This window comes from Gallus gallus, chromosome 1, assembly GCF_016699485.2.
Source record: "Gallus gallus isolate bGalGal1 chromosome 1, bGalGal1.mat.broiler.GRCg7b, whole genome shotgun sequence".
Lineage (NCBI taxonomy): Eukaryota > Metazoa > Chordata > Aves > Galliformes > Phasianidae > Gallus > Gallus gallus.
The window spans coordinates 149,393,971-149,418,276 of NC_052532.1; the positions used below are offsets into that span (position 1 = coordinate 149,393,971).

At 41.2% G+C, this 24,306-nt stretch overlaps 2 protein-coding genes across 5 annotated transcripts in view; one reads left to right on the forward strand and one right to left on the reverse strand.

Moving 5' to 3' along the window:
• Positions 1 to 1,415: 1,415 nt before the first annotated feature.
• SLITRK5 (SLIT and NTRK like family member 5) lies at positions 1,416 to 7,573 on the reverse strand. Of its 2 annotated transcripts, XM_015274613.4 has the most exons (3): positions 7,332 to 7,573; positions 5,856 to 5,950; positions 1,416 to 4,886 (listed from the first exon to the last, which is right to left on the reverse strand). In XM_015274613.4, exon 3 carries the CDS (start codon positions 4,876 to 4,878, stop codon positions 2,014 to 2,016), a length of 2,865 nt encoding a protein of 954 aa, XP_015130099.1. In that variant the 5' UTR covers positions 4,879 to 4,886; positions 5,856 to 5,950; positions 7,332 to 7,573; the 3' UTR covers positions 1,416 to 2,013. The 2 variants fall into 2 exon arrangements, with proteins under 2 accessions (XP_015130099.1, XP_046760387.1); XM_046904431.1 differs by lacking the exon at positions 5,856 to 5,950.
• LOC121107648 overlaps positions 6,881 to 24,306 on the forward strand; it is a 227,686-nt gene continuing 210,260 nt past the window's right edge. Inside the window, exons 1-2 of one of the 3 annotated variants that reach the window (XR_006932197.1) lie at positions 6,881 to 6,945; positions 7,350 to 7,451. Coding sequence is in view for 1 of the 3 variants with exons in the window: in XM_040653126.2 (XP_040509060.1) it covers positions 7,023 to 7,451 (429 nt within the window). In the remaining 2 variants the exon portion in view is untranslated. Of the gene's footprint in view, positions 6,946 to 6,991; positions 7,452 to 24,306 lie in introns of those variants that run through there. The other 2 variants (XR_006932198.1, XM_040653126.2) reach the window with 2 other exon arrangements.

The following is a 24,306-nucleotide window of genomic DNA, read 5'->3' on the forward strand; positions in this document are numbered from 1 at the left end:
AATTAAAAAAAAAAAGAGAGAGAGAGAGGGGAAAAGAAAAAACAAAAACTGACAAAACAATGTTAAAACACTTTTCCCCATTAAAAAAGAATTCATTTTACATGTCCCACACTAGTTTGCTCGCCTGAGCAGGAGGCTGCTAAAAGGTACATTTTTAAATAGAAAATATATATATATATATGCTTTTTGCTATTGTGATCAGATTATATGTGTTAGATTGTCTGTTACAATTTGGCCAAAACTGACTTAATCTATAATGATCTAAAAGGCTCTCCTTGTACTACATCAGCTCTGGGAAGAAAAACAGAAAATCCCTCAATATAATGAACCACTTCAGAACAATCCATAGACTTTGGACCATACCCTGGAAAAACAAAAACAAAAACATGCCAGTAATTATACATGTAAGAATAGCTCTGCATTCTTTACCTTAATCTTACAGTCCTTGGGGCATTTGACTAACTTTGCTCAGTGAGTGAGTCTACAGGACTACACAGATGAGTAAAGTTGTTTATGTGGTTAAGTGCCTGCAGTATGAAAGTCTAAGCTGGGACATCTTTCACAAGTAACGATACTCAAGTCAGTAAGAATTTAGGTCTTAAAACAGTGAAGGAAAGAGAAATGCTAATGCGCATATAAAAATAGGTGCTACAATAAAATATTTTTTTTCATATTTCATCAATAAGTTACTTCCACTAACCAGTTATGGATCATATATCTCTGTACTCTTTATTTGTCCACATCTACAGTGATCCTTTTAAAGATCATAATATATATATATATATTTTTTTTTAATTCAAAAGTCCAGAAAGCATACAAACACATCCTTAAAAAAAGGAAACCTTGTATTAAAGTTGGGGTGTGCTAATCTCTCCATAAAAGCCATTTAGACTCACCCATGGCTAAAAGGGGAAAATGTGCGCTGTATTCTCCAACCAGAAAGAAAATAAAATTGAATGATGTTGCTTGAAAAGAGAGGAAGGAAGGGAGGCAGGGAGGCAGGGAGGCAGGGAAGAGGGAAGAGGGAAGAGGGAAGAGGGAAGAGGGAAGAGGGAAGAGGGAAGAGGGAAGAGGGAAGAGGGAAGAGGGAAGAGGGAAGGGAAGGGAAGGGAAGGGAAGGGAAGGGAAGGGAAGGGAAGGGAAGGGAAGGGAAGGGAAGGGAAGGGAAGGGAAGGGAAGGGAAGGGAAGGGAAGGGAAGGGAAGGGAAGGGAAGGGAAGGGAAGGGAAGGGAAGGGAAGAGAAGAGAAGAGAAGAGAAGAGAAGAGAAGAGAAGAGAAGAGAAGAGAAGAGAAGAGAAGAGAAGAGAAGAGAAGAGAAGAGAAGAGAAGAGAAGAGAAGAGAAGAGAAGAGAAGAGAAGAGAAGAGAAGAGAAGAGAAGAGAAGAGAAGAGAAGAGAAGAGAAGAGAAGAGAAGAGAAGAGAAGAGAAGAGAAGAGAAAAGAGAAGAGAAGAGAAGAGAAGAGAAGAGAAGAGAAGAGAAGAGAAGAGAAGAGAAGAGAAGAGAAGAGAAGAGAAGAGAAGAGAAGAGAAGGGATTGAGACTTTTGTACTTGTAATCTGAACATGAATTGACAAGACCTTCCTGTTACCATCCCCAAGCACACATGGACACATGCACAGTGCCAGCACTGTGTCCATTTTACACAATAAGTGGTTTTCTACTTCCAGAGTAAAAGACAAAGAAGGAATAAAAAGGAAAAAAAATCTGAAAAGAAAATGTAAAAAAAAACCACAAAAAACAAAACAAACAAACAAACAAAAAAAAAAAAAAAAAAAAAAAAACCACCGAACAAAACAGCACACCATTTTGGAATCATTCCCCAAAGCTGAAAAATCCCGTGCCAAGGCACTTCACCCTACAATAAAATGAATTAAAGGGGGAAAAAAGAGGGGGTGAGGCAAGGCAAAGGGAGGTCAGCATTTACGTTTCTTTGTTTTGCATGTGGTTATTAAATACAAATACTCTAGAGAAGGAGCTGCTATGGTTGGCAGGGAAGGGGAGGAGCACTGTTTCTCAGAACTGGCTGAATGTGGTCTGTTTTTCCAGCACTTCGAGGTAGTCCGGTTCTGCGTTTAGTTTTGCTTTTAGCTCCAGGTACTCGTTCCTATTGGGCTCTACATAGACAGTACTCGGGGGGCTGTAGAGCACCGTCTCCCGGAGCCTACTGTCCCCTGGCCCCGGGTGCAAGTACTGGTGGGCACGCCTAAGGTCATAGTTGGGGGAATAGGTGTAGGCAGCGGGGAGCTTGGGGAAGTCGGGGAGGGTGGAGCCGGGTGTGCCCAGCGCGGAGGAGGACGAGTGTTTGTCGGGCTCCAAAATGCCCCTGTAAAAGCGGTCGGCGTCTTGCATCGGGGAGAGCAGCTCCTCCCGCGGCTCAATGGTGCTCACGCTGTACGCGGGGCTGCGCCCAGGCGCGTCCTCCCCGCCTGGTGCTGGTGGGGGCGGAGGTGGCGGCGCTCCCCCAGCAGGGGTTAGGGGGTGGCTGCTGTAGGTGACCTTGAGCTCGTGGAGGTCTTTGTAATCCTCGCCTGCGTTGCCCTCCCGGGAGCGGTAGATGGGGTTCTTGCACATGTGGCCCAGTGGGTGGGGGATGTACTCGTAGACGTGGCCGGCCGGGGTTTTCACTTTGGGCAGCGCCGCGCCCCCCCCGCCCCCGCCGCCGCCGCGGGGCGGGTGCTGCTGGAGGTGCGGGTGGTGGTGGTGCTGGTGGTGGCCGCCGCTGTAGACGCTGTACTGCATGTTGAAGGAGCTGACGTCGGAGTTGTTGGCGCTGGCGTGGTCGCCCTGGCCCTTTTTGCGGCGCTTCATCACCAGCACGAAGAGCCCCGCCGCCACGAAGACGGACATGATAAAGACCAGCAGCAAGCTGAGGATCAGCACCGAGAGCGGCACCGAGGAGCCGCTGCCGCCGCCCGCCGCCGCGCCGCCCGCCGCCGCCGCCGTGCCGTTTAGGCGCACGGTGGAGGACGAGGGGGTGGTCCTGGCCGGCAGTTGGCCCGGGGACGGCGTGGGCGTGGAGACGACGATGTCGGAGTAGTCGGGACACAGCAGCTCAGCTCGGACGGCTCGCATGTCGCTCTGGGAGAACTTCTTCGGGGACTCGCAGATGACCTGGTCCACCAGGACACCGGTGTTGAGCTGCTCCAGCCACAGCTTCATGCCGACCACGTCGCAGGTGCAGTCCCAGGGGTTTTCATGCAGGTCGATCTGCAGCAGGGATTTCAGCTGGTCCAGCACCCCGCTCACTGGCAGGTAGGAGAAGTGGTTGCTCCGCAGGCTCAGCCTGTAGAGAGAGAGACCAGAAAAAATGTTCCCAGGCAAAGATCTCAGGAGGTTGTTGTTCAAAAACAAGAGCTGAAGGTTGGGGACAGGCTCAAAGGTGCCTGCCTCTATCTCCCGGATGACATTGTACTGCAGGAAGAGGTACTGCAGACTTTGCAGCCCATAGAACAGCTCTGGGCTCAGCCGCTCAATTCGGTTCCCATTCAGGTACAGCCTTCGCAAATTAGTTAAATCCCCAAAAGCTCGGTCCTGAATGACCGAGATCCGATTATTGCCCAAGTGCAGCAAATCCAGCCCAGTGGCATCCACAAAATCTGCCCTGCGTACCAGGGCAATGTAGTTTTCTGTCAGATACATCTTCTTAGGATTGTAGGGTTTGGGTTGTAGCTCAGAAATGCTCTCAATCTTCCTCTCCTGACAATTGACATTGAGGCCCAGGTCAGAAATCTGCAAGTTGCAAGTGCAGGCAGTGGGGCACTCCAAAGGCACCGGGGATTTGGTCTGATAGGCAATGCTGGGGCCGTAGTTGCTGTATCCCAGATCTTTTGAGGGCAGACGGGAGGTGGGTCGCACCCTCGTCTTGCTGGGTTGGCGTGTCCCTTTGGGGGGCTTCAGAGGGGATTTGTAAACAGCTGAAGAAGATGTGGCCACGGAGTTGACTGAGGCTGGGGTGGTGTGGAAATACCCTGTGGTGCTCAGCGGTGTCTGTGGTCTCATTTCATAATCCGAGATGAGTCTCCTGGGACAAAGCTCCTGCTTGGAGACTTCATCCAAGTCTCGACCATGTAGGCGGAAAGGAGTCTCACAGACCACATCTCCCACCAGTGCAGAGTAGGAGATACTGTCCAGCCAATCCTTTAGAGCAATCAGCTCACAAGAACAATTCCAGGGGTTTTCCTCCAGCTGCAGCTCCACCACTTTATCCATGTGCTGCAGGAGGCCCACATAGGGCAATAGCTTCAGCCGGTTACCTCTCAGGTCCAGGTGAGTTAAGGGCACAAAACGGAAAAGGTTGTTGGGCAAACTGGAGAGGAGGTTGTCATTGAGGATCAGCACCTGCAGCAAGTGCAGTTTGCTGAAGGCATTAGGTTCAATGATGCTAATATAATTGTAATCAACCTGTAGGTATTCCAAACTCTCTAGCCCAAGGAAGGTGTCATCCCGTAGAAGTTCCAGCTTGTTGTTGTTCAAGTGCAGCCTTCTCAAACCTCTCAGACCATGAAAGGCCCCAGTTTCGATGTCTTGAATATCATTGCTCCCTAGGTGCAAAATTGAAGCCCCTGTGTAATTGACAAACTGGTTTGGGTATAACCTGTTCAAAAGGTTTCCAGACAACAAAAGGTGGTAGACAGGGAACCTTGGTGGACTGATCTCAAAAAGGCTGATGATCCCTCTGTTTTCACAGCTCACTGTTAAGATGCCGTCCTTCTCCTCACAAGGACATGCGTTATCACAGATTTCCCCATAATACTCGATACTTTCTGCCCACGAAAGGACTAGCGATGTTAAAGCAAACGCGATGGTCTGCAGCATCCAGATATGCATTTTTTTGTTGAGGTCCTGTTCCAAAGTTACTGTGGAGCAGCAAGCGTACATTTTATTTCCTGTAAGGGTAAGGAGAAAAAAAAGAAAGCAACATAATAGCATAACCTCATAAAATTCAAAGTGGACACAAAGTTTATATCCACCGTCAGCGGGGTGGAGAATGGATTGCTAATGAAACAAACAAACAAAATCTTCCTGTCGCTTCTAATTCCCATACTTGTGAAAACTGGGTGACATGCATTGATTAGAAGGTTGATGGACAACTCTAGTGAGTCAAATGCCTGTGGTGCTTAAAAAGGTGAGGCTGCAGTAGGAATTGCTCTGGTTCTACTTGTATGTGGTAGATCTCAGTGTTTCAGTGGATTTCTTTTTCACAATCAGCCCCATAAATATACATAAAATGGCTGTCAGTTCAGTTTCACGGTTCTAATTTAAGAGAAAAGAAGCACCATTTTATGAGGTTTCCCACCTCCTCTATTACCCAGCTCCCCCTTCCCTTCAGAACCTCCACAGTGAACAGCGCACTGAGGTCTTCCCCGTTTTTACAGAGTCAAAGTGCTACCTCAATTTTTAACCAGTGGTGGAAAAGCCATGGTAGGAAGCCAAAGAAAAATGCTCAGTGCTGAAAACAGCAGCCTACTTCATAGAGAGGATACTGACAGTTTCTCCAAATCACCTCTTTCTTTACTCTTTTATTTGGTTTTATTTTATCTATACATTTACCAAGCATGTATGCACACACCCATCCACACACACAGATACACACACACACACCAGAGAGGACTTTTGTGGCAGAATTCTTCAGTAATGAGATTAAACACATTAACCTCCTACTCAATCCACCTAACAGCTCTTTTTAGCGAGAGAAATTTTCTATCTTTATATGAATAAATCACGTTAATTGATTGGAATTGAGTTATACACAATGTAACAGAGCTGACTACCAAGCAGAGGTCTTAATTTCTTACACATGCAGTCACACACACACTCATACACTCACACTTAAAGGAAATGTTTTAACCACTCACCCCAAATTTGTGAAAAATGTAAAACATGCGCGTCATCTTCGGAGCCTCAGCCATATCTGACATACCGCTTATTCCCAGTGTTCTGCAAAACCAGCCTGGTAGAAGTGGAGAGATCTAAATAGGTCTCATGGAAATACCTCATTGCCAACACTCCAAGTTACTGATCATAAGCAGCAATGGCTGTCAGTGTTCTTCATCCTTTAGGGGAGAAGACACCCAGGCTGATTAAAAGCCAAGGGGGACTGGGGGGAAACCCTGCCAGTGACCTACGTTACTGATTTAATACCCGAATTGTATCTAGCTGGAAACAAATCCTATTTAGGTTCTGTCTTGCAATCTTTCTCACTACTTGTGGCTTTCTTCTAGTTCTGCTAGTCTAAAGGCAACATGAACAGGGAAAATATATGCATTGTGTGTGTTGGTAAGGGAAGACTAATAAATCATCTGGGCTTAAATGCTGGGATAGTGGAGCAGGCTTGCATTTTCTATCGTCCACCTCAGAGCTCCATTCCTCATGCCACAACTCTGGAGGAACGCATCTTAAAAACCAGCAAGTCTCGGCACTGTAAGCCATCTCCTGTGGCTCCAGGTTCAAGGCTGCAAATCTAGCACTTGCAGCAAAAGCAGTCATGCAGCAAGGAATCGGAAGTCTCGGTGAATCTCTCTAATTCTGACCAGACGTCAGCAAGATGGGAATTACTCAAAGCAAGAGGCTTCACTGCAAAAAGGCAGCAAAAATCTCACTCAAAGCCATGTATCTAGCATATTCTTTCTCATCTTGATCAGATCCGTTCATCCATTAACTGGCAATTCTTCGTAGGAAATAAAAAAAATAAATAAAATTGAAAACCTGCCTGGTCAGTGTTAAACACCCAGGCATTTTACAAGTTTAATTCAATTATGGCTAGCAAAGGAGGCAAATACAATCTTCCCACCCTCCTCCTTTCTCCCTTTTCTTGAAAAAAAAAGGGGGGGGAGGATGGGAGGTAGAGAAGATAAAGTTGTAGCTGGCTGTGTGCAAGGTTGCAATCCCGCCCTGGAAACCCCTCTGTGATGACTGCATGCTGCTGCTCGCCAGCTCCCTACAGAGGTTCATATCGGGGGGGGGGGGGGGGGGGGGGGGGGGGGGGGGGGGAGGAGGAGGGAAGGGGGGAGGGGAGAAGAGGAATGGGGTTGCGTTGGGATTTTTCTCGTGTGTATGGCTTTTCCCCCAAAGAGTTCAGCCCTCGGATTACCGCACCGCAGAGGCGGCTGGAGGCACCGTTCAGTATCGCCGACAGCAGCAACGAGCAGGCGGCCCCGCCGGACACCGCCACCCCACTGAGCACACCTCGAGTTGGGGGAAATGGCTTTGGGGGCGGTCGGGGGCGGAAAGCGACAGCGAGGAGAGACCCAGTGGGGAAGGGGCGGGGGGAGAGGCAAGGGAGGAAGAGAAGATTGAAGGGGAGCACGAGAAAAGTCAACCCCGGTACTTACTTGGCCCGAAATCTCCAGAGCGCGGGCATGGTGGCAGCCCATGGAGATGACTGCTCGGTGCGCGGAGCCGCCGGGGCGGCGGAGGACGAGGCGGCGGGGATGGCAGCCGGGGCGGCTTCGGTGAGCGACGCGCACACAGCACCCCGCGCGCGGGCGGCGCCGAGACACCAGTGCTCGCACAGGGGCGCACGAACACACACGCGTGCACACGCACACACACACACACACACACACACACACACACACACACAGACGCGCGCGCGCGCACGCACACTCGAGCGGGTGGGCGCGTGCCCGGGAAGCCGCGGGGGCGCGCGACCCTCAAGCGCACTCCGGGTGCGCGCCCGCACGGCGGGGGCGGGGAACGGGGGGGGGGGGGGCGGCGGCCGGCGGAGCTCTGCGCTCTGCTCAGCGCCGCGGAGCGCAGCGGGCGGGGGGACGGGGAGAGGGCGGGGCAGCGGCGGGCGGGGGCTGTGTGGGGAGCGGGGTGCGGCGGGGAGGAGAGTGTGTGTGTGGGGGGGGGGGGGGAGTGCGGGGTGAGGACGCGGGGCGGGGCGGGTGTCCCCGGCTGGCAGCACCGTGGACGCTCAGCGCCGCGCACGCCGCACGCGCGCTCATACAGGCCGCACACGCCGCCTGGCACACGCGCAAGCACACGCACACGCACACATGCCGATACAACCGCTGCTCCGCCGCCCCCGCCACACCCCCACCCCTCACGCCCCGCGGCCGCCCTCGCACTTTCCGCCGCACCGGTCAACTTTCTCCGCGCTCCGCCGCCTCCTCACGCCATAGCCCGGCGGCCGCAGGCAGCAGCCGGAGGGAAGCGGCGCGGCGCGGTGCGGTGCGGAGTCCCCTCCCTGAGCCTGCAGCGCCCGCTGACAGCGGCCCGGCTCTGATTAATGAGCTGGAGCCGCCGCTGCGCCCGCACCTCGGCGTGGGGGATTGGGTGGCCGCTGTGATGGGAAACTAGCGGGTTTGGCTGCGCGCATCCTCTGGAAGCGGTGCTGCGGAGGGGTGTGCGGGGGCCGCCTGTGTTATCTTTCCCGTCTGTCCATTTGAGCCTCGGGGCGCGGGGCACAGCGCGAGCAGATCCAGCAGCAGCGGCCGGCGGAGCGAGGCAGCGAGGGGGACAGGCAGCGAGCTCCGGGCCCCCTCTGGGCGGCCGGCGCCGCGAGGCCGCCCCGGGCTGCAGACGCCGTGCGGCACGGTGCGGTTCCTCCCGCTGCCGCCAGGTGGCAGTGCAGGGTGGCGGATGTGCCGCCCCGCGCGGGGCCGCCGCGGGCGCGCTGTGTCCCGGCCGCTGGGAGCTCCTCGGGGACCGCGAGGGCGCCGCGGGGATTGCCTCGCTGGAAAGGCTTGCGGGGACTGGGAGCTGGCTGACTGCCGTTCTCTCTTGCCGATTCGCAACTGCGGTTCCGCCGCTTGCAAGCGTAACATGGAGCATTTTTTTTTTTTTTTTTTTTTTTTTTACCTTTGCAAAGCTGAACGTGACTGAGGGGATTTTTAAATTTAGCTCGTTTCGTTTCTCGCAAATTTAGGTGTTTGGCTGATCTTGATATACATGCATATATATATATTTAAGTATATTTGCTTGCATGCATGCAAATATACACATTTGTGTTTATGTATTCATTACTCTGTGCTGTGTACATTTTAGTTTGTCAATCCAGTAGGTACTATGCCTACAATTACATGTAAAATGTATCTTATGTGCACAGTACAGAGGTTGACATGCAACTTAACTCTGCTTCCATCTCTGTGACATTCAGTGGTGCTTCCATGGGTTTTCATGTGTGAGTCAAAGCACTGAAGACCCTACGTACCATGTGAGAATTAATTACATCTGCATCTTCAGCAGACCTCTGCCAATTTATGTTTGAATATCTAAGCATGCTAAGTGCAGGAGTAGCTGTAAATGATCACCTTTTTCTCTATGTTCAGCCTTTCTCAAAAGATGTGTTCTTCTCTGCAGATGTAAAAGGAGCATGAATCTAATCCTCTTTCCTTAGGCCTGAAATAAGCATGACCCATAGTTTGGATAAAAGACAATACAGTCTAATACAGTCATATATGAACCAAAAGCATCTCTGGTTCTTATATGAACCAAAATTCTTTTTCACTTAGATGCTCACAGGCAGTACACCTGATCTTGTAGAACTCTTTGGAAAGTTTCTAAGGAGGACAAAATACTTTTAATTTTAAAGGATCTACAGAATTCATGTTCTGATGCAAAAACGATTTGACTCAGTGGAAAATTGTAAATGGCTTTAGAATGAGCTCAAAGATGCTATTTTTAGTTATGGAAAGAATACAAAAACAAACAAAAAAACCACCACCACCAACAGCAACAACACCCTCCCCCACCCCCCCCCACCCCCAAAAAAAAAAGAAACAAACAAACAAACAAAAAAAAACCCACACTAAACACTTCCCTGCCATACTTTCTATTTAAGACTTCTAATATTCCACATAGAATATGTAATAATTGATGAAATGAAAATAATTCATAGATGGCAACTAGGGATACTGTACAGTTTTCTATGAACTCACAATTCCTAAAAAACATTTTTGTTTTGAATTCATAAGTCTTTGTATTGAATAGATAGGGTTTTATGTATATGCGCTTCAATTTTTAAGCCCTGTCATACATTCAGCATTGGTCTGTGTTTCTATCTATGCTGTTTTTCTCTCTGACACACAAAGTCATAAATAAATACTTTTTAAAATTCATAAATTATATTATATTATATATTCATAAGAGAGAACACAATTTTAAATAACCTTGGCAGTCAGACTGAGCTTTACATTTTTAATGAAACCATTTCAGAAAAGCTGACATTTCATAAACTTGAAATAGTGTTAAAAATATTGTGTAAAAGTGAGTATTGTACATATGTTACAGTTAAATTATTCTGATCCTGTGCTAATGAGATATTAAAAAGTATAATGAATAGAAAATCCTATTTAACAAAATCTTACTTTCAACTTGTTAGACTGTTAGATAAATTTTAGTAGCACATACAAGGTTTAAATAGTTATTAATGCAGAACTATCATGTTGCTGTTCCATTCATTCTTATTATGATTAATACTTCTAGTAAAAAAAAACTTCTGTAGAGTTTTCCAGAACACTTATTTTAATGTGCACGAGTAGCATGAAACAGCACAGCTCCAATATTCCTTACCAAATTCACCTATTTGAATGGAGTCTGCATAGCCTGGAAGTATTCCATATAGTGGAAAGTTGTATCTAAATATTTTAACTAGAATTGTCATTATAAACCTAAACACAAGAACATAAGTAAAATGCTGCTAGATTTATAAGAAATAAAGAGATCTTTGTTAGCACTGAAGTGTGTTGCCTTTTGCTAACTTAATTTTCATCTGTTTTTCATTAAACCAGGAGATCCTAAAAACCTTTCAACTCAGGAGGAAATTTGAAAGTTACTTCTACAGTCTTCACATGAAATACAAATGGAGAGGAGTAAACTAGAATGGAACCATTGATGAGATAGATAAAAGAATGTGAGGAATACACTTATTAGATCTACAGTAGCTGCTTACTGTAATGGGTATACTCTTTATACACAGTCAATAAGAGTATCAGGAACAGCTGATAGAGCACATGGAACCAGATGTTATGGGAAAACAGAAAAACAGATATCAAAGTCATAAGTGAAATTATTGGAGCGGAGAACATGCACTCTTTAGACAGAGAAGAAAATGTGGAATAACTTCATGTTAATGCACTAAACACTCTAAATAAATAAATATTATTAAGCAATAGTGCAAAGAAGAAGTGGTAGAAGTCAGAAAGTGTCATGGAATGAAAATCACTGAGGACAGGGTAGGAAAAAATCTTCAGTGACATGGTATACTATGAGTCTCCTGGTTCAGATTTGATCTGGGTAATAATCTTTATGAATACTAGGAGAATAAATAAAGTGGATGTTGTGTGATTATGTTAATTTTCAGTGGGCAAGTGCCAGAAAAAAACACAAAATACAAATTTGTACATAGAATCATTGAATCATAGAATGGCCTGGGTTGAAAAGGGTTGAAAACCACAATGATCATCGAGTTTAAACCCCCCTATCATGGGCAGGGTCGCCAACCACTAGACCAGGCTGCCCAGAGACACATCCAGCCTGGCCTTGAATGCCTCCAGGGATGGGGCATCCGCTACCTCCTTGGGCAACCTGTTCCAGTGCGTCACCACCCTCTGTGTGAAAGACTTCTTCCTAATATCCAACCTAAACCTTCCCTGTCCCAGTTTAAAACCATTCCCCCTTGTCCTATTACTATCCATACACTACATAACAGTGAGTAACTTATTTTATGAGCCAAAAAGAGGCAAGGCTATCTTTAATTTTGTATTAATGAACAACAGTATTCAAGGAAAATCTGATTATGTTAAAAAAAAAAACAAAAAACAAAAAAACAATTACCAAAAACAGAACAAAAGTCCACTAAGACATCTTAGGCCTGCTAATTTTGAGATTTCCTATTTACTGTGAACTTACAAGAATGAAAAATAAAATGTGATTCTATAACTCCTGTACAAGTTTTTCAGGAAGACAACCTGAGAAACAAACAAAAAATTCAAGGAGATAATCTTGAGGAGCACTAGAATTAAAATTCAGATAAGACACAATAATACCTTATGTAAAAAAATGCAGACATTGTTTCATATGTTCATTTAAAGCATGAGGGTAAAAATGCAGGGATGAAAAAGAGTTCCAGGAGATAAAATCCCTGAACAGAGGCACTTAGCACTGATTTCAGGGTATGAGATGAGTCTGTCTGGGTAGTTTGTAGACAGCACAAAAGTGGAGTGGTGGCCAAGGAGAAGCAGATAATCAGATGAGAAAAATTACACCTACATTTATATTTAAACAGATATACTCTGTCTGTATTTATATGTGTGTCCAGATATTGTATAAATATTTATAAACATTTTAATCAGTTTTTTAATCCTTTAATATTTGGAAACTCAATAAACATGCATCATATATACACACATATATATAGCAATAAACATAACATGCATTCTTTTGTCCTGGATTAATAGGAATGATGTGAATTGAATAACACAGTCTACAAAGTCACAGGTGAAAACTTTTGCTATGAACTTGGGTGAAGCAATTTTAGGCAGTATTCTAAAAATCTGAAGGTACTGATAAAACAGAAAGTGAATGCTTGTTGCCATTATGATGGAATTACTGACATAATGGGAAAAGATAAATATGATTTCATGGTGTAATAGACAGGGTTGTTCTAATAGTGGGGAGTGTTAATTAGGTACAGGACTAAAGTTTGGATGCTTTTTGATGAGTTTCAGTTGTATTATACATTATTTCAGCCATACATTCAGAGATATTTCAATGAAAAAAGCTGGGGTAATTAAAGAATGGAAAATGTCCTCAGAAGAAAGACTATTTTATTATTATTATTACCAAGACATACATAGCCAAACAGATATTGAAGGGGTATGTAAATGCTTTCAAATACATTTTTAGTTAAATACTAAAAAGAGACAAAGTATTTGAACTAAAGAATGATACTGGCATGCCATCAAACACTCATGTATTGATTGTATTGTACCGTAGACTAGAAAAGTAAAGAAATTTACTGACCATCTAGGAAGTGAGAGACAGGGAAGACCATCCAAATAGGTAATCAGGCCAACAAATCAAGATATTATTATTATTATTATCATCATCATCATCATTATTATTGTTGTTGTTGTTGGCAGCGGCGGCCAACAAATCAAGATATTATTATTATTATTGTTGTTGTTGTTGTTGTCCAACAAATCAAGATTTTTATTATTATTATTATTATTGTTGTTGTTGTTGTTATTATTATTTTAAGAGAGTACTTGAAAGGCTTGTAGGAAATAATGTGTAATTGAATGGGACAGTTCCTGGAGGACAGCTACATTTATGCTGACTTGGTAAAGAAAGGGCATTTTGAAGAAGATGGAATATGGTTGTTCTACATTTATACAGTATCTGTTCCCTGCCTCAGGGTTTATTACTGGCCCTCAGGTCAGGAAGGATATTTTCTTCCTTATTATTAAAATTTAGATTTGGAGTTCTGTTCATTTCTTTCCTTCCTGATTCTTTTGTTCTCCATTATCATGTGGGACATGTTTTAATTCCTTGAACATTCTGCATACATTTTCTAGTGTTTTTTCCTCATATTCCTTTGTAGATAACTGGCAGGGTCCTTGTTCCCTTTCTTCTCCCCTTCTTTCATTTTCTCCAAAGAATGTTAGAGTTCTAGCTTTTGGCCTTTACTGCAAAAATTAGGATTTTGCTTAACCATTTGAAAGTGTGTAGTACTGTCTAGAGTAAATGTTCTAGCCATCTAGTATATGGCTACCCACATTGTGAGGATTTAGAAATTTAGATAGTCTTCTAGCTACTTGTTCCTATGTTCACTATTACTTATGAAAATCATACTTGGCTTATTTCCATTCTCTCAAAGATTCTAGCTATGCTTTCAGATGTTTCAGTAGGATGTGACATGGATTAAGTGACGTATAAGAAAGGCTGGATTCACATTCGTACTCCAGATTAATTAGCAGAAATTTTAATACGATGAGTATACAGATATGGAGACTGTTCATTCTGGGGCATTTAGGTATCCCTCAGAAGTTTCTGTTGGACTGATTCTCACAAGCAAAACAAGCAAGGGAAGTTAAATCCATAGTCATATGGTCTGATTTTTGAGTGATCATTTGTGGAGGCAGGGTTTGGACTTAATGATCCTTTTGGGTTCATTCCAACTCAGGATATTCTGTGATTCTACAATTCTATGTGTAAACTAGACTCCTGAAACACTCAGTAGAAAGAACACTAACATGATTCCTGATTTCTAGGAAAAAAAAAAACACAAAAAAACAACAAGTATAAAGTGATGACGAATGAAGTTCTTTGAGACACATGAAGGGACTCAGAAGGAATTCTGATAGTATCAGTGAGTGACAGGTAGGGTGATATGCATTTTTGTAAACTTAGTCCTGTGTGACTGTATGTTGCTTCGGTGCTTAACTTTATGTTTTATCATTCAAATAATTTTTCCTGAGAATAATCAGGTGTTTTTGTTGTTGTTTTTTATAGTTGTTGGTTTGTTTGCTTGGTTGGTTGGTTAGTTTTTACTTTAATTTGGAGGTGTTATTTAAGACAACCTATCTGTACAGACAGCAGTTTATAAAAAGTAGAGATTGCACTAAAATCTCACATTGATTTTTAGATATCCAATCCAGTCATATGAATTTCTACCTATATTTTAAGAATATATTGGTAAGATTGAAACATAATATATGTTTGTTTCATGCATTTATAGATGTGCATTTACTTAACAAGGATAAATAGTAGGATGACTCTTAATCAGACAGTTTGGTCTTTATTTAAAATAAGCGTAAGGCTTATTTACACAGTGTTATTTAAGAAACAAACCATTATTTAACCATTCTGCCAAATAGGCATGATAGCTATGTTATTTTGAATTAAGAAGAAGTGAGGAATGCTGTTTGCTTGTTTGTTGTTTTTAGTGGATTCACTAAAACAAAATGGGAGCCTTACAATGAACTGATGTTGCATGTAATGGTTATTCAGTACGATTTTCAGGATTTCACACCAAAGGTGACATCTCTCTATCTTCTGACTGGGAAGTTTTCATGAATTACTGCCACTAGGTGTCCCTATATGCACCTACGTATAGGAATCTGATTTATGAAAGTAGTAAGTAATGAAGAGTATCATAGAATATCCCTAGTTGGAGAGGACTCACAAGGATCTTTGAATCCAACTCCTGGCTCCACACAGGAATACCCCAAAATCAAACCCTTTGAGAGCATTGTTCAAATGCTTCTTGAACTCCACCAACCTTGGTGCTGTGACCACTGCCCTGGGGAGCCAATTCTAGTGCCTGACCACCCTATGGTGAAGAACCTTTTCCTCACATCCAACCTTATCCACCCCTGCTGCATATCCATGCCATTCACTTGAGTTCTGTTGCTGTCACCAGAGAGAGAGAGAGATCAGTGCTGCCCCTCCACTCCTCTTGTGAAGAGCTGTAGGCCACCATGAGGTCTCTCCTCAGTCTCCACTTCTCTAGATAGAATAAACCCTCAGGACCTCAGCCAGTCCTCTTATGTTTCAGCCTCTAGACCCTTCACCATCTTCCAGCGGTCTTTCTGATATTACATATACATAAAATGAAAAGAAATCCTCAGAAAATCAGGTCAGTTGAAGTTTTCTATTTGGTAAATGTAATGTTTAAATTATTCATACAGGTTAGTATAAAACTGGATTTTCAGATAGCAAAACCTTGTAATTAATTATAAATTTAAGACTGAACGAGAAACATTATTGTGAATAATTTCTCTATAACATCTTGGTAAATGGGATATTTCAAGAGTTACAGGCCTTCAGTAGATTGTCCAGGTACCTGATCTTTACAATTAATGTTTAAATAGGTGACTGGTAATTTAAAATAATTAATTTCATGGTTATTTTCAGAAGAAAGCTATTATTAAATGTTTTGGCAGAGATATTCTAGTAGGACGGTTGCTACATTTAAGTCAGTAGCCAGGGAGAACGAGAGCTTTTTTGTAATTTTTAAATTATTATTATCATTTTTATATAAGAACAGGAAAAAAATGTAAGGTTCTTTGATAGTATATTCTTCCGAATATAATAAGCAAGATACTTGAACAGACATCTCAGAGAATTAAAAAATTATTTCCTATAATGTACAAAGGTGGCATGTAGAACATTGAGATATGGATTATACTGATATTATCTGAAAATTGGAACCAGGAGTTCTTTAGCAGCTTTTCTGAGGCTATAGTCAGTAATCCTTAAACTATATTTCTGAGAGTATTTGCTTCGACTTTGTGGAGAACAACAGAACAACACTTTTTCAAAGATGCCAGCACTGTTGAATGTTTTGTTGCTAAATGTTTGTTTCTCACATAGTCTAACAATTTGAGGTTAGAGAAAAAGGCTTTTTTTTTTTCTTTTTTTTTTTAAGGTGTTTACTAAATTGACTCCCCCCCCCTTTTAATGTCTCCACTGGTGTTGTTATAAAATTTGAATCTATGGTCTCTTAACCTACATGTTGCAGTGTGGTTGCCCCCTACGCTCCCTACTGCATGCCATCATGGCAGTGGCTCTTACCTGCTGCCTGAAAATGCATAGCTAATAGTGGTGACTATGTTGAAAAATAGTATTTTGTAGTTGAGAATCTGCTCTGTCAAATAGTGTTAATGTGCTCTTTGTATCAGTTGTATTTTCCATGGAAATAAATTGAAGGCATTACTTTCAGAGCAACCTTAGTAGATGCATCCCTATACAATTCTTCCCTCAGTGTGGCTTAGGTAAGCCAAAATACTGGACATCCATGTAATATACCCTAGTTAAGAATTTCAAAATACTCTGTAAACAAAACTAAGTCTTAATCTTTTCTTGGTTATGCTACTCCAAGCATATTTTCAAATTCTCTGTTGAAGAAGACAATCATCAGAGGAAAAATTGTTTATGAGCCATTTATTTCTGCATAGAAGTGGTGTGGAATTTATGATTAAGTATAGCTTAAGCTCTAGATTTCTCTATGTGTCTCTGTGGAACATGAACAACCTACAAAACTTAAGTACGACCACAAAGGATATTGCTATTATGTAACCCAGAAGTTGCAAATAACATTTGGATTCTCCATTAGACATCTCTAATCAAATAGTAGTGATATTGCCATATTACAACTCATGACTTAAAGAAGTAAGAAAAAATAGTAGTTAGAGTGTCAGTCCTTTGGAAATTTAGTGGTAGCTGAATAGATTGAAGTTGCTTAAATCTACTTGGAAATTTTCAGCCAAAGAAAAAGCAGATGGAGGAGAGCTGAAAAGAAATATCATCCCTAGACTTCCTTTGAGCTACTAAAATGAGATCAGCTAACTAAAATGTTGCATCTGGAATATGGAGTGTTTTATTGAATTAATTCAGATTGATTCTCAGAATTGCACTTCCAGTACCGTAAATGGAAAATGAATCTAACTTTTAATATAGCAAAATACTGGTTATATTTAATGTCCATTTATGTATTGCTTCAATCCATATTTTTTCCCACAAATTAATTGCTGAATTGAACAGTGAAAGAGAAGTTTAATAAATACCACTGTCTGTCTCTAAATCATGAACTCTTTTCTTGCCTGAGAGATTCTTTAACATTTTAAAGCCTACGTAGGGTCTCCAAGCTGCCAGCTTTGTTAGGAAGCTGTTCTCCATTACAAAATGCTACCTACTCCTGAAATGCATCTATGAAATTCTAAATTAAATTATTTCCTTCCACTTAAACAATTTCCCAGCTCTCATAGGAATGGCAAGAAACATTCTATTTATTTCTATTTAAATACAGGCAGGCACAGTGTTTTCAAATAGTCTTACTAGGCTACCAACCATGATGTTTAAATTATGGTTAATTAATCTTAAATGCTGTCCTACAGGTGATGATACAAAATGGACATCTTCAAAACTTTGATGTGCATTGTAAATATATGTCCCACACCACTGATGTGAACGCTCAGACAATATATTAAAAAGAGAGAGGGTTAAATATAACTGTAAAGAGATTACAATATATTAACTATTTATGTAACCTGTATTCCTAAAGACCCAAGTAGGACTTCATGAGAAATACAGTGCTACTCATCGTGAGGCAAATATTTTGTCAAAATCCAGACATCTATTACCAAAAGTACTTTTTAAAACTTAAAGGAAAATCTCTTTTTTTAAAAAAAGTATTTCTACAGTTATCAGTAAATGCACAAGAAAATTCCTGTATGATCTAACATTTTTATATATCTGTACTTTTAATCATGTGTCTCCTCTCCTCTCCTCTCCTCTCCTCTCCTCTCCTCTCCTCTCCTCTCCTCTCCTCTCCTCTCCTCTCCTCTCCTCTCCTCTCCTCTCCTCTCCTCTCCTCTCCTCTCCTCTCCTCTCCTCTCCTCTCCTCTCCTCTCCTCTCCTCTCCTCTACCATATGGATGTCTGGTAGGAGTCTTCACCCTATATTCTTAGCTAGAGAAATCTATTACTATCATGAAAAAGCTTCTGATCCTTGTAGCTCTCTCAAGTATGAAAATTGTAGTCATTCATTATATGCTGCTGCTTACAGCATAATCTTTCAAATGGAGAATTCATTTTTAAATATCTAATATGTAGTAAAATATATTTTTATCTTGTGAAAAAAAATATCATGGTTTAATGTCATATTATCATACAGATATTAAACAGTAAAATAATAAGCTATTGCATTTACCTCATACTATTTTGATATGTCTTCATCTGGTTTTAGTCTCTTTTTCTAATCTTTATTAAACTGAAGTGATCTATACATTTTACATTATTAGTACTTTTTTGAGATATAGCCCTATTACAATTTCTTTTTTCTTCTTTCTTCTTCTTTCTTCTTTTGTATTTTTTCTTCTCTTTCAGTTTACTTTTTTACCCTTTTTTTTTACCTTTTTTTTTCTTTTCTTTTTTCTTTCTTTCCTATTTAAAATAATTTACTTTTGAGTTTTCATGCAGAGTTTTCCAACTTACATAAACTTATATAAATGTTTGGTCATTCTGGATCAATTTATGACATTGTTGGAATTGCTTTATTCTACTAAAAACATTAGTCCCCAAAATTGCTAGCATATGCTCTATGAGCAGAGACAACTCATTTACCTTTATAGTACTTCTCAAAAGCTTGAGAAGTATGTTTTTACTGTTTTAAAATAGTCATAATGGGTGACATACTCCCCATTGCCCAAATCCTTGTCCATGATAATATAACCTGTATAAGTGCAGAGTAAGATCTAAAACTAAACTATCTGTACATTCCTCACTTACAGGTCAGCTTCTCTTTCTGAGTTGTACTTTGCAAAACTTATTGTCAGTGAACAGTCAAATCAGTAACATGGAGCATTTAAACTGTTTCAAGATACTGAAATTATTAAAAAAAAAAAACAAAAAAACAAAAAAAAAAACCTGACACATGCAATATCTTCCTTCTATTTGTTTGTTCGTTTATTTATTTATTTTATTTTAAAAGTAGGAATAAAATTTGCACACCTAATTATACAAAATAGCTCTGGAAATGCCTTGCACGTTCTCCTCATCATTTGCACACTTACACAAGTTATTTATTGCCTTCAGTACTCGTCCAATATCTGTAGTATCCTTTCAATGTTTTCCATGTATGAAACTGTTAATTAAAGCTGTTAATTTACCAAGTGTCAATTCTTTAATGTGTTTGCTCAGACATCTGACATTTACATTAGGTAAATTAGCACCTGAGAAAATGCATCACATCGTATTTATTATTAGCATTATTGTTTATTCTCTGTTTTGATATACATTTCTGTAAGTTTGTTGATAGCAACTGACTACAAAGTTAAAACTTCAGTGAACGAAGAGATATAACACTGTAACAACTTGAATTAAACAGTGTTCAGGGACTTGTATACTGAAGGGAGACTGATGATTTCAGACAGTTCCACTCAAAAGAGCCCTTCTGTGACACCTAACCCTGAAGAGACAGGAAATCACTAGTGCAGGATACTACCTGTTCTTACCAGAAAAATTCAAGCACAAGAAATAGGTACTGGAGCCTGGTTTAAAGGAGCCTTAATTGCTCGAGGCTGCCTCTCTGCCTCTGTATTTAATGATTAAACGTGTTAAAAGCCTTCTTTGGAACTGAGTCACCCTCTCAAGATAGCTTTTTTTGTTTTGTTTTGTTTTGCTTTGCTTTGGTTTGGTTTGGTTTGGTTTTCCTCCCTCTGTGTCCCATAGTCCCCTAGGGAAAGTGAAGAGTAAGAAAGGTTCAATAAAAGAAAGACACTTTTTCAGTAAAAGAAGAGTAAGAAAGTTCAGTAAAAAAGGGGTCTGCAGAAACTAAGGGTAAAAGGATTAGAAATGGCTTACAGAAGCAAATATGCAGAGGCTGCTAGAAAAATGGGATAGTAACGAGATGAGTTTAGGACAATGTGGGGGTAGAAGAGATTGAGATGAGGGTGTGAAAACAGCTCAAAGACACCAGGCAAGGAGGTGATAAGATGTCCCCAGAGTAAATTTGAACTGGTTCGGGGGCTACCCCTCCCTCAGGGTCAGAAGTGTACAGCAAGGAAGACTAGGAGCCTTCACAAGGAAGACTACAGGCCTTCATCCAATGACAACCAGGAGGAGACCCCCACTGCTCATGATGCATGCGCGAGAGGGAGGGACCGTATGCTAAGGAGTTCTTGGAAATGTAATGAATATGTATACAAATTCGGGGAAAATCACTGATTATGTATTAGCTCTGCCTATATCTGTACCAAGTTTTTGTCCTGATGGTATGCAAGTTAGGAGGAGCTATCCCCCTTGCATCTGGCTCTGTGCAGCGTTGATTAAAACATACCTGATTTATAACTACTTTGTGGTTATAGAGTTCCATTCCGCAAGTCAAAAGTATTGTTTTAAGATAATTTAAAAGCTCTTTTAAGTTCTGAAAATTGGATGAGAGAATCTCAAATTCAAGAACCTATTCTTTCACTATACCAGAATTCACTAAAATGAATAAGCGTCCATGTTGTTAACTTCAGTTTTGGAAACTAAGAAAAACAGTTTACATGAAAGACCTAAACTAATGTGTCATGCTCTTTAAGTTTAGTCATAAGGAATCTGAGTTTGAGATTGTGACTGTGGGAAGTTTTTAATCATCAGACAGATGAATTAACTGATATGAGGGACAAAAGATTCTAAGGCAGACCAGACACCTAATAGAAAGTTTTTGTTACAAGTCTGTATCAAAATGTTACATGATGTGTTATAATTTGGGACAAGCTTGTTCAGGAGTTTATTATCCTTACACTCCCCCTTAATGTCTCCCAAAAAGAAAACAGTGTGCTTCAGAGAGTCACAATCAGTTGATCTTTGAATAACCTATGACTATGAATCTCTTCAGTGCACTACTGAGTTTTTTGTTTTGTTTTGTTTTGTAGCCTACTTAGTTTTCTGCAATTCACTTGTTTTTGGAGCACAGAATATCATAAGCCATCTTTTATCACATACTTAACAAAACTTCTATGATTAGTAGCATGCCACTAATGTATCACTAACACAATGGCATTGCTTGTAAGGATCATTCCTTGCCATGTCCTTCAGTGTATATATACAAACCAGAAGGTACTAGACAGGACTAGGAGGACCAATTATAATGCTTATATCAATTCTAAGAGTGAAAAATGTCTCTTCGTTTCAGCCTTGATCAACATAACTATGTGGATCTCTGCCATTGACAACTTAACCCGATAATAACATAACCTCAACTTCAGGCCTGTACTGTTTTAGCACACTCTTCGTAAAATGTCGGCAGAAGGTGGTGGAACTACAAGTCAAAGAGCACTCAGAAGTGGGAACCTGAAGAAAATGCCTAACTGAGCCCATCTCTCTTCAAGTTTCTTAGCCTTTGTATTTTTCCTAAAACTTATGAGCTTTACTACAGGATGAAGTTGTCCCATAGGCATTCATTATGTGTGCTTGTACTTAGCACATTTAGTCCCTTTTGTTTATACTCTTGGCCCAGGGAACATAAGAAAGCCTTTTAATCCCGTTCATACCTAACTCAGAGATTGGTTTCTATTTCCCTTGAGTGAACCTGCATGTGTGGGCTTAATCACTCATTAGCACCCAAGAACAGGAACCACACAAAACTTCCAGTGTTTCTGTATGTCTGTGTGAATGCAGATAGGGGTGTTAAGCAGAATGTACTAGGCTGGGGATGCTGAGGATGTTGGAAATATCTAGCATTAGGTTAGCTCTGTGTTTTTGTCAGGTATAAAGTTAGTTTTTGAAAAAAAAAAAAAAAAACAGTGAAGGGCAACTACTTCATGAAGGCCTTGCGCAGATTGGCTTTACTGCTGGCTCATAGTATTTTCAGTCTCAATTCTATAAGCTGCTGTCAAGGGGCTTTGCCTAGAGAATTCTGTTTTTCCTGGATACCTTACAATATGCTGAAAACTGTAAACTGGCCTTTTACTTCATTTCTCACTTGTTACCCTGATCAGGAAGTTTGTTAGTCTGTTGGATGTGTTTCTGCCTTTTGTACAAAATATCAGAAATTACTTGACTTTTCCACAAATTCTATATTTATTTTATTTCATAAAAACCTATTAATTTAATACCTTGTATTCATTTTTTTCATCTCTAAATCTGTGTCTCTGAAACCCAGTGTAATTTCATACTAGATTACTGTTTTTACACATCATTAAAAGCAGAGTATTTGGCTCAGCTGTCCCAAATTTGTTTTTCAAGGAACATTCCAGCAAAAATATGTTCCACGCAACTTGCACTCTTATTGTAAAATATTTTGAGACTATCCATTTCATATAGACTTTCAGGGATAAATTTTAAACAGGGAGTTGATAGTATGAACTTAATGGCATTTCCAGATTGATTCAAACTCACTTCTTTACAGTCATAAGGAAGCTCTGAGCTTAGAAGGCTAGGTTTTTATATTTTGTATTTTCACGGTATTTCATTTAGATTTTCTATACATCAATTTTTTTTTTTTTTTTTTTTTTAATATATTAATCAATTGATAATCTTTCAAATGACTGGAGCAGCAGTAGGCTTGGCATTCCAATTCAAAAATGCCTTTTTAGTTGTTGGCTTTTTGTAGTGTTCAGTTTGTTCATATAGCAGTTTAGTTCCTTTTCAAATTTTAAGCAAATAAGGGCAGTAACTTTCTCAGTGATTTAAGTGGCTATTTACATATAAATTACTTAAAATTAATTGCAAATTATTATAAAATAATTTTTATATTAAAAATTAATAAATAAATATTAATAAAAAACGCTGGACATGAACAATCAGTGTCCTCTTGCAGTTCAGAAGACCAAAGATGTCCTGGATGGCATCAGAAGAGAGGTGATCAGCAAGGAGAGGGAGGTGATTGTTCTCTTCTCTGCCCTTGTGAGAACCCATTTGGAATATGGTGTCCAGGCCTGGAGCCCTCTGTACAGAAAGGATGTGGAGCTGTTGGAGTAGGTCCAGGGGAGGGCCAGAAAGATGATCAGAGGGCTGGAGCACCTCTCCTATGAAGAAAGGTTGAGAGAGTTTGGCTTGTTTAGCTTGGAGAAGGCTCCAGGGAGACATCACTGCGACCTTCCAGTACTTGAAGGGAGCTTATAAGTAGGAAGGGGAACAGCTTTTTACATGGTCTAATGGTGATAGAACAAGCGAGAGCAATTTTAAACTAAAACTAAAACTAAAACTAAAACTAGCAATTTTAAACTAAATGCCTCATCCCTAGAGGTACTCAAGGCCAGGCTGGATGGGACTATGGGCAGTCTGTTTTAGAGAGTGGCAGTCCTGGCCATGGTAGGGGGGGTTAGAGCTTTCAGGTCCCTTCCAACCTAATCCATACTGTGATTCTTTGATCTAGAACTGTAACTCTGTCCTTTTTTTGGAGGGTGTACCTTATTACCCAGGAGTACTGCATCAGTCCTCATTCATCTATCTTCTCTGAGGTACCACACAACGAGAGAGGAAAAGTGAAAAAAGAACTCCCCAAGAACGTTAACCTATATGCAAGATATTCAAGTCTAGGTGGAAGAGTTTTATACTCTCCACTGCTAATTTGACTCCATAACAGTAAAGAAAAATCTGCTTTTTAGATGAGCTTTATCAGATGTGTGTCACACAGGAATGTATGCTTAGTCAGTTTGGATGTTTTCATAATTCTGTAAGTTACATACAATAAAAAGTTGAATGTATAACTGCAAGTGGAATGTCACATACCATTTTGTGTCACTGTCTGGATAAAATAGAGGGATTTGAAAAGAAACTAAGCACTGAGTGCTATGGTTAAGCATGTAACAGCTTTTTTAAAACATCCTTGAAATCAGAGGAAGTTCAGTGTATAAATACCGTGGGG